The sequence below is a fragment of the Gavialis gangeticus genome, unplaced genomic scaffold, assembly GCF_001723915.1.
Source record: "Gavialis gangeticus isolate Ggan-Ray unplaced genomic scaffold, GavGan_comp1, whole genome shotgun sequence".
Lineage (NCBI taxonomy): Eukaryota > Metazoa > Chordata > Crocodylia > Gavialidae > Gavialis > Gavialis gangeticus.
Window position 1 is genome coordinate 32,705,911 of NW_017729031.1, and position 10,274 is coordinate 32,716,184.

General features: G+C 48.9%; 1 protein-coding gene across 2 annotated transcripts in view; it reads left to right on the forward strand.

The window, feature by feature from the left end:
* Nucleotides 1–10,274, forward strand: part of SEMA5B (semaphorin 5B) — a 310,450-nt gene that overhangs the window by 269,392 nt on the left and 30,784 nt on the right. For both annotated transcript variants that reach the window (XM_019522582.1, XM_019522583.1), the window contains exons 19-21: nt 780–929; nt 1,447–1,491; nt 4,583–4,788. In XM_019522582.1, coding sequence (XP_019378127.1) covers nt 780–929; nt 1,447–1,491; nt 4,583–4,788 — 401 coding nt within the window. The remainder of the gene's footprint in view (nt 1–779; nt 930–1,446; nt 1,492–4,582; nt 4,789–10,274) is intronic.

Genomic DNA, 10,274 nt, shown 5'->3' on the forward strand with positions numbered 1-10,274 from the left:
AACATACATATAACTGTTGTAAGCATTTTGATACTCTTTTGTAAATGCATCACCTTTCTCTTAACTTGCTCACTGGAGCATGCCCTGGTGCTGTAGCGCTGGCCAGGCAAAACCTCGTTAGCCACTGATCCATTGAGAGTAATTGAAAAAGCAGAGCAGTTGTGAGCGGAGATGTTTTGCAAGACAAACAGAAGGAGTCTCGGGAGCACCAGACCGTGTGGCTGCTGAACGGGGCGGCCTTCCTTTTGCCATATCACCCGTCAGCGGCAGGGCCGAGGGGCGTGCAGCAAGCCTGGCAGAGAAAAGGGTTCCCCAGCCCCGTTTGCTCCACTGCCTCCAGTCACGTTGTAGGTTGGCCATGAGCTGGGACCCCTGTAATGTATGCAGGTGGTGTATACCCCCACTTTTAAGGGCCCCTGTAATGCATATGGGTGGCCTGCAGTGCCCCTACAGCCATTTGGGCAGATTAGGGTAGCCATGACGGCGTAAAACCTCTCGGCTGCTGGAGGCTTGGGTCTGCTATAGGAGCCTGTAAGCCAACTCGACCCTACACAGTGATCCCTCCTTGAGTCAGTGGTGCTCCCCTGGGGGAGTTTGGCGCTTAGGTTGGCAGCAATAATGCTGGAGGAATCCAGTCCACCTCAGGGAAGTCCTTGCTGGAGATCAAGCCCAACGTCCAGGACCCCTGTGCATTGAAGAGGTTTGGCTCACGGTGGCATCTCCCGGGGTGGTGGTGGTGTATATGCATTATTCCTGATGCAAGTCTCGTCTGGTTTAAGGCGGGTGGTCCGACTGGTCCGAGTGGAGCCTGTGCAATGAAGACGGGGTCCAGTATCGCAGCCGCTACTGTGAGATTCATGACCCCGAGTCTTCCCAGTGTGTTGGGAACAGCACACAATACCAGGACTGCCTGTACAACGAAATCCCCGGTGAGCACCAGGGGAACGAGGGCAGGGCAGTCCTCCTAGGAGTAACCCGCTTCTCGGGTACGGATGGCAAGAGAGGCCAAGATTTCCACAGCTTTGGCTTGGATGCCCGTTAAAGCAAATGCGTCCCACTCCGATGGACACCTTTGAAATGCTCCCTTGTCACGGGTAGCACAGCGTGTCTGAACCAGTTGGCAGAGCCCGGCTTTCCTAGAAAGCTGTGTAATCTGCATTACAGTAATGGTGCTGCTTAATTTGCATTGGGACTTTGAGCCCTGTTTGGCTCAGCTGATGAGGAGCCTGGCCCTGCTCGGGCTCCTGGGGCTGGGGGGAGGTGGGATGCAATGGGCTGAAGTGGTTTTGCTCAGTCTCTGCTGTGCTGACCTCTCGACTTGGGGAGACCCTCACTCGGCCACAAACTGGCCTCTCGGGCACAGAGCAGAGACTTTAGTTACTTAGCTAGCGCACTTTAGTTGATCGCAAAATGACAGCTTCCTCCACCTGCTTTCTCTTTGTTTAGTGATCCTGCCAGCTTCGAGCATCGATGAGAGCACGACCTGTGGAGGTAGAGTACAGCTAACGTTGAGTCTTATTTTTATCTCCACCTGGCTATTTTTTTTTTTTATAACTTCACATGGCAACATCAACCAAACCGTTCATCTACACCGCTTGGTAGCCCTTCATGCCATGCCAGCAGAGCCCCGTTGTCGGAGTCACACTGGGAGAACGTACCGCTTTTACCTGTTGTCAGCTTCAAGACACTTACTTATTTCTGGTTTTGGGGTGGGTGGTCGGAAATCATCAGTTAGCAGCCCGTCTCGCTCTGCCTGCTCTGGGGAAATGATAGGGTAGCCCTTGGTTTGCAAACGATAAGCCTCCAACTGCTCGGAGACGGCGTGCATAAGGGACTATAAAGATTTCGGCGAACGAAGCCTCCTCCCCACTGCAAACAAGGTTAGACAAGCGTCGATAGTTGTCTTTCCTAGGGTCTCTTTCCTTCCAGCCCGGGTTTTTCCTTCACAAAAGCATTTGGAAGAGCTGGCGATTAACTTCCTCCCCGCTGCCCGGCAAAGCCTAGATGCACGAAGCCATTTAGAAAAAGGGATTAGTGCCTCCCTCTGTCTATTTGAAGTCATCACAGGAGCGGGGTCGCACCGCGGGGCTCTTGTGCCTTTCCACCAGGATCCTGAAAGCCCGATCACCCGCCGTCCCTGCTCGGGCACCCAAGACAAAGTGCAGCTACTGACTGCCTCCAAAGCAGCTCTCCTTACAAGGATGATGATGACAAAAAGGGCAAACCAGCCATCAGTGGATTTGATATAGAGCTTCTTGGTTTTCAAGGAAATAATGGAAGTGGGACTTCAGCTCTGCTAATGGAAAGACTGGCTTTTTGCACCACACTTGCTGCCTCGTATGACACAAGGTGTCTGCTCCAACTTCAATGTTGCTTATTAACATCACAATCCCAAGTTGTGCATTGCTATCGACATTTCCCACTGCTCTCCTTTTCCATTGCATTGCAATTTTATTTGCTGTTGCAATCTACATTTTACTGTGGCTAATATTATATATTGCTTTTTACAATATCTGGCAAGAAAACTAATCGATAGAAGCTCCTTGTGTTGCATTTCAGAAAGTGAAGCAACCTATGTTATAAAAACCAATGTGCCTGGAAGGCCCCCTATAGGATATAATGAGTTGCAGATAAAATAATGTCTCCTGTCCCCTGGGGGGCTGTTAAAACACACCTGAAAAATGACATAGCTCTTTCAAGGACCAGAGTTAAATGGAAAAGAGACTGTGCTGCACCTCTTAGTGCAACCGTAATTGGATTTCTTATGATGCGGACGCAGCTGCATGGTGTGGACGCAGAAGTGAATTCACTTTGTTTCTGCTGTCATGAAGTAGTGATGAGCTGTAGGAGTTAGGCAACAGTAGGTTTTTTAGGAGGGAACTATTCCTTGGAAAAGTCCTGTAAAATTGAATAGGAAATTATAAAAGTTTGGCCTGTTTTTCCTCTAAAATATAACAGAAAATTACACTCTTCCAACAGACTTTTATAGGGTGGTTAAAAAATAACCGCAGATTATCAGTCCACTAAATTCTGTATCTGTCTCGGTGCAAGTTTGATTGAAACCTGTTAAGTTTTTGTACAACTCTATTGGTTTCGCTCCTATTAAACACAGTAGACTTTTTTCTATAAATGGTAGAGGAGAGCAATAAAATTACTGCTTGGAAAGCTATGCGACAAGCATGTTGGCCCAAAAGGAAGATGTCTCTGGTTGTTGGTGGGCAAGGAAGAGCAAGGAAGAGCACCATTCAGCACCGCCGAAGAAGCAATCCCTTCGCTTTCTCCATGCGTGGTGTGAAGCTGCAAAGAAATCCTTTGTATTTTTGGGGCTACCTAAATATTCTGTCTGCAAGCATCACTAGTGGACCTCCGGGGTGAGCATGCCGGGGTGCGATGCTTCCTGACAGCGGCCGTATCCCGTACCGTTCTCCTTTTGGAAAGTCATAAAGCAGAAGCCAGACTGGAAAAGTGCCTGCAGCTGAAGAGGAGGACGGGACAGGGTTACAACCAAGCACTGCGCAAGTCTCCTTCGGGATCCACGCCTACGCCGGCCGGCGCGGATGACGCTCTCGACTCGAGTCGCTCTTCGGGCACCGCTGCTCCTGTTGGCGAAGGTGGAGAGCAGTGGGTGGTGTGATTACACCCTGGCAGCAAAGGGCTTTCTGGGGTGAAGCAGGGATGACGAATGACTCTCGCCTAGTATTTATTATTTGGCTTCCTCGTTTCGCCTCCGCAGCCACCTGCCACGCAGTGCCTGCTGCTTTCCCTGGCAGCTTCCCATTACCTCTTTCCAGGAGGTAGCACACGGCTTTGGAAGGGTTTGGAGCGCCAGAGCTCCCTCCAGATGGCTTTCACGCTGCCTCGCCGGGGCGAGCTCCGGCTTCGCAACTTGTGCGGAAATGTGGTTCGACAGGATTTGGGACAGCTCTCTTCCTGCTGGTTTTTTCTCCCTGCCCCTTTCTTCTCTGTCATTTTTCCCATGCCCTTCACCTGTCCAACAGACCTACTCGCAGGTCTGTGAGCGGTGCTCGGGACTAGTACAGAGCAATTCAGTGCAAATGCACCCTTTGAGCCCCCTGAAAACAATGTTGAGCACCCAGAGCAGTTACAAGCCAGGAGAGGAGAAGTTGTGCCCCTACCTACCCCATTTCCCCCCTTCAGTATTTCTGAGTAGCCAACACAGAAGACTTTTTTTTTTCTTCTACCCTTAGAGAGACGCTCGGTTTTTCTACTCCCTGATTTCCATGACACACGTGTGCTTTGGAGCCCATTATGTATTGTGGGAATGCCTTATTTCTTTTGCTGTCAGCTTAACATAATGTTTGGCTTCAATACCAATAGATGGAGAGAGAGGAAAGACAGGGGGAAAAAAGCAGTGTATGAACCCATTAAACTTCATGCGCTGGGGAGGCCGGTTTTTGCGAGGAGATTATGTCAGCCAATGTTAAAACGCAAGACTCCGGATTCAACAGCTTATTAATGTTGAGCCTGAGATGTCATAGCTGTGATGTGCACCTGTGGTCTTGTCAGGCAAGGGAGAAAGGCTGTTCCTTAAAAATAGCATCGCTTGTCATTTCCTTTGCAGGTTTTAGTCTCATCCATTTGATTGCCACTGGGGTCTCCTGCTTTTTTGGCTCTAGTCTCCTGACGTTTGTGATCTACGTGTACTGTCAGCGCTGTCAGAGGCAGTCCCAGGAGTCGACTGTTATCCACCCGACCACTCCCAACCATCTCCATTACAAAGGCAACACGACCCCCAAGAACGAGAAGTACACCCCCATGGAGTTCAAGGTAGGCGGCTTGACGTGCCGGCAGCTTGGAAGTGGCCGCGCACCTCTGTTTTCATCCCCCGGTGTAAATTGAGCAGATATGTGCATGTGTGTTAGCCGTATACACCTGTCCTCGGAGGAACCGGGATGAGCAGCGCTCACAGGCACTGTTAGGGTCTGATGCGCAGAACTGGAGGAGCGGGAAAGCAACATGAAAGGCTTTCAATGCACCCGGGGACTGGACCAGAGGAAGGAGCTGCTGGGGCCCTTTGCAGGGCAGCAAAGTGAAGGGCCCAATTCTTCCCCCCTTACGTTGGGCAGCACTTCACTGTGCAGGCAGCTGCGCTGGGATTGGCGAGACTACTCGGTGTGTGCAAAGGGAGGAGAGTCTGGCATTCAGGTCTCTCAAGGAAGCGAGGGTGACAGTCCCCAGCTCTCTTGGCATCTCTGATGCATCGTTAGCCATGGCCCCAGCAAGGGTGGGGGTTAAGGTGCTGGAGACTGCACTGAAACAGTTGGCAAATGAGCCTTGCAGGTGAAGAGGGGGCGTCCCCGGGCGATCTATACGTTATGGGCCAGGAGAGCTGATGGCTGGGGGGGGAGGGTTGGGGGTCGTCATGCTGGAAGCTGGTTGCTTTTCAGGCACTGGGGAAGGGAACATGGTTTGGGGGGTTAAGCAAACCCTCTTATGGTTGCCCCAAGATAGCTAACTATCACGGACCTGTTGCTTGCACGTGCCTACTCCTGCTCATCTGTCTGCCCTATTTAAGCCACAACCCTGCATTATGCACCGTGCGGGCAGATGTACCAGCAGCTCCCATGTCAAGCCCCCCGGACTCTGCTTGAAGCCCAGCGCAGGGTTAGGGCGCATAGGCTGTTAGTTGTGTGGGACCATTTCTGCCTCCATATTCTCGCGGCGTTTGGCACAAGAAGACCCCAGTCCTCATGGAGGCTTTTGGCCATTATCCCAATGCAAACATGAAGGATAATAGTGGGGCACCAGGGAGTTGGAAAAGGACAACTCCCATCCTGATGTTTTTAAAGATGAACGTCAAGAAGGAGCCTGACTCTTTGCAGACCCTGCCGGCAGCTGTGGTCTTGGCCCTCGCCAGCACTGAGCGCCTCTTTTCAGGGCACTGCCGGCCTCAGCTCAGAGTTTCCTGCTGTCTGCTTCTAAAGGCAGCCTCAAAAATGTATTTCCTGGCAGTTTAACGATACAGTTGCATGCAGCTTAATAAGGCTGCAGCATACTAATAGGAGTCGGCATGGATTTGTGGAAAGTAAATCATGTCACACAAATTGGATTCCTTTTTCAAATTAAATAAATATTGATCTAGATAGGAGAGGAGCAACAGACATATCTGGGTTTCCAGAAAGCTTTGCCACTGAGCTTCCCAGGATGGATTGTTCTCTACGCTCAAAATAGGGGGTAGATAATAAATTATTGAGACCTGTAGAGGACAGGGGGACCTCATCCAGAAAACTCCTAACCCATGGGTCATCCTGTCGAGTGTGGGAGTGATCCTGGTCAAATCAAGAGGGCTGCTCAGGCAAGTAAGGCCCGCTTGTGTGAGTAAAGGTTTTGCAGGACTGGCCTGGCCAGCAAGCAGAGGGATGGGAATAAAAGTGGGAATTTCTCGCAAACGTGCAGGACGTGAGTCCGTGCAGGGCTCTATCTGACTATTTTCATAATTATTTCCACAGCTCTAGAAGATGCTTGAAGGTGAGACCAAAATAGTGGGTGGGTGGGGGGTTAAGCTTTAGAAAGGCAGGTGTTTCCAGAATAATCCCGATCGATTAGGCAAATGCATAATGAAATGTGAATGTGTGTAGGGATGGCGCTGAGTGGGAATAATAAGGAAGTGAAGCATAGTTGAACAGGGCAAAGAGATGGCTAATGAGGTATCAGAAAAGGACCTGGGTTTTTGATGGATCCAGTGCTTGCGGTAGCATGCAGTAAAAGCAACGCAGCTGTTAGGGTATTGCTTTCTCTCTAGATGTTGCATAGAGGGCCTGCCTGTGCATTAGACTAGGTTTTGGATTACCCAGTGCAGAGCGTTTTCCTTAAAGCGGGGGATAGCCAAGCAGAGGCAGTGCAAGCAGGGCAAGTAAGGTGGTTTCCAGAAAGGAGGGACCCCTGGTAGGAGGAGGAAAGGACAAGGGAGGGATTATCTAGGAAATAGCTGATGTACACAAAGGAAGAACAGGACTAAGAGTTTAGGCTGAAAGGGGTCTCTGTTAAGACAGACGCAAGAAGATGTCCCGCAAAAAGGTTGAATGGACTTCAAGGTGGCGTGAAGTCTGCACAGCAAGTGATGTCTTTGCTCCCCTACTCACCACTCCTTCTGTAAAACATGACCTCCTTATATTTTTCTTGCATGTAAAACATATTTAATTGAAACTCCTAGTAGTGGCAACAACCTTGGACTTAATACTACACGTGTGTCAGCAGCAGTGTGTGTTAGGTACTGGCGCAGTTGAGAGAGAGCACGTGCGCATTAAGGGCACGCACATCAAAGGGTGCGATTCATGGTGTGGTTGGGAGTCGCCGACAGATTTTTTGCAGGGAGAAGCAGAGACATTTTCCTGGCTCAGGTCTCCCGTCTGAGGTTGGTTTTGACTGGAGAGTTTTGCTCGCTCTAGTTAAAAAAAAACAGGTAGTTTTGTTTTTTTAAAGTTTAAAAACATATGGGCTAGAGATGTCAGGATTCTCAAATAAAAGGCCCCATGGCCTCGTGTTGACCGTATCTGCCTACATATAGTAAGTGAAACCTCATTATAATCCCAAAGCTGTGTTGTTAAACTCAAATGATCCAGACCATGTAGCTTCTTGTGGTTTTAGGTCCCGAGTGCAGGGCTGCGATGACTCTTGGATCCAGCCCGCAGGGCTGTAAGGCCAGTATGTGGGGCTAATTCTAGCACTGCTCACGGCCTCACCACTGACTTGCATGGCAAACGGTGAGCAGAAAGTGGAAATTCAGTAGCGGGGCAGCAGTGACTCCTTGGGGGCTGGTCGCAGCAGCACCAGCACGGCTGCGGCTAGAAGCACTGTTGCTCGGATCTAGAGGTCAGTCATCTGGCCAGAGAGGATCCCTACAAGCCAGATGACCCTCAAGCCAGATGTGGCCAGCAGGCTGGAAGTTTGGCACCCCTGATAGAGTGGCTAATGCTCACCTGAATAATGTGAGTCTTCCAGGGTTTTGGCTGCGTCAGCCTCTCGTTGCAAGATTTACATATATGAAGCAAAATGCAAACATTGGAAATATCAGAATCCCAAGGTTTCAGTTAAAAAAAATGCTAAGAAAATTCCCATTTTGTTTTTTGGGGGGTCTCACTACACTTAAAAGAGTGTGCATGTGTGTAAGCCTTAACAAAATCCAAGATTAAGGAGCTGTATGATCAATAGGCTGCTTTGCAGTGAAAGAAACCAATAATGCATATTGATGGGGTGCTAACACAAGGCAACGAATAGGCCCAGCTCTATTATTTCCCACCTTCTTTGATACTGCTAGGACTTCTGCAACCATCATTTTTTCATTTTCATCTTGAAATAGCTCTACTCCCCAGCCAGCAGGTGAGCACAGCAGAAAGTTTGACAGAGTTATGCTGAGATATACAGCACTGAATGTAGAATTGTAATTCAAGGTGAATTTTATATGAAGGCAGATTTAACGAAGGAAGTGTTAGCTGGTCCAAGCCTTGTCGGACAGTCAAGTGCAACACCACAATTCAGATCAGATGCAAATATTAGAGATGACGGTGACCTATTGATCGTGCAGTTGATAACTTGCCAGGGCAGTGTTTTGTTGAAGAATGCTTTATTTTTTCTACTGCCTTTCTCCGTCTTGCTTTATCAGGGATACTGGGACTTCTGTTATTAGATATTTTGGCTGTGATGCTTGAAAAGATTTCATCCATGTGCATTTTTCAGCAACATGTTGATTTTGCTTTTGTTATTCATAAATTATAGGAAGGGACCTTTGGGGTCATCTAGTAAGCACTCCATGTTTCGTTAATCTGTGAAAGTTCATGCTGTACTTTTGATGGAATCAAGGACTTTGCCGTACAAGAGCCTAATGAACTAAAAATTAGCTCTTCTTTCCATTTTGGCAGGTTGGGTTACAGAACCTAAACAGCTTCACAGCCGCCAGGCTGATTAGTTAAATACAGACTAGAAGTGGGGAGAGCAAACCTACGAGGGACGTGGCTTCATCTCAAGTGTTGCTCGGGGGGCATGTCTACACGAGACGCTAACAGTGCACTAGACCAGCGGTTCCCAGTCTGTGGCCCGGGTGCCACCGGTGGTACGCAGACAACCTGTCAGTGGCACGCATTAACAGATTTATTATCATTATTTTATATGACAAAAACGTGCTGGTGGTCCTTAAGGTTGGACTGGAAAATTTGCTGGTGGTACTTAAGGTGGCATTTTAAATTGGTGGTGCACAATCTGTCCGAGTTTGGGAACCGCTGCTGTGGACGACTTCTACCGCGCATTAGTGTGGCATGAAAAAACCATGCTAACGCGCTAGTGTACCGTAGAATTTGTCTACTGTGCATTAGTATCACTTAAAAAGCGTGCGCCAGCACTAATTACGGTGCATTTAGTACCTGTGATTAGCAATGCTCCATAATTACGACACATTAATGAATGTGTAGATGCTCCCAGTGACTCCCACTTTAGCCCAGTGGTGGATGAAAGCGGAGGGAGATATCTTGGCTTAGAAGCAGGAGGACCCAGGGTCGGGGCTGAGCTCTTCCAAGGAGGAGCCCTGGGAGCGGCTGCACCTGGACTGAAGGCTCAGGGGAAACCTTTTCCTAGTGCTGAATCCTTGATTAATAAAGAGACCTCAGTTTTGAATGTCCTGCTTATGAGCTCTGTTTCAGAGGTGCCTGGGAGAGGCATCTGCATGTCCAGCCAAATTTAAATCCCGCTGAAGTCAGCCAAAAGATTCACATGTGTTTGTAGCGTTTTGAATCCAGATCTTATCCCGCAGGTTTCAGGTTTAGATACTCTTTCTGTAGCGACACCTCAGGCAAGAAGGCTTCCAGTGTCAATCTTCTGTCTGCCCCTACCAGTATCCTTTGCAAATGAAAGGTTGAATCCTGCCGTCGTTTTTCATGGGGAAATTTCTGTTAACTACAACAAGCGATTTACATGGGATGGGATAAAGTGAAAAACTGAGTGAGGATTTCAGGACTCGGCTTGTACTGAAGGGAAGAAACCTGTAAATGTTTAATAGCTCCCCTGGTGCCTTGAGTTTATAAGAAGACATCAGCCCACTACAAATGAGCTTGGAGAAGTCTGGGGATATCAGAGGGCCCAAACAGAATCAGACTACTGAATGCAAACCACGGCCATTGGAAATTGCTCATCAATGGAAAAAAAATCCATTCAAGCCCTTGGGATCCATATACGTTGAGAAAATCCCTAAAATAAACACTGTTCAACAAGTGCAGACAGCACTGCTGGGGTCCCCAAAAGCCAGTGAGGGGAAGACAGGCCCT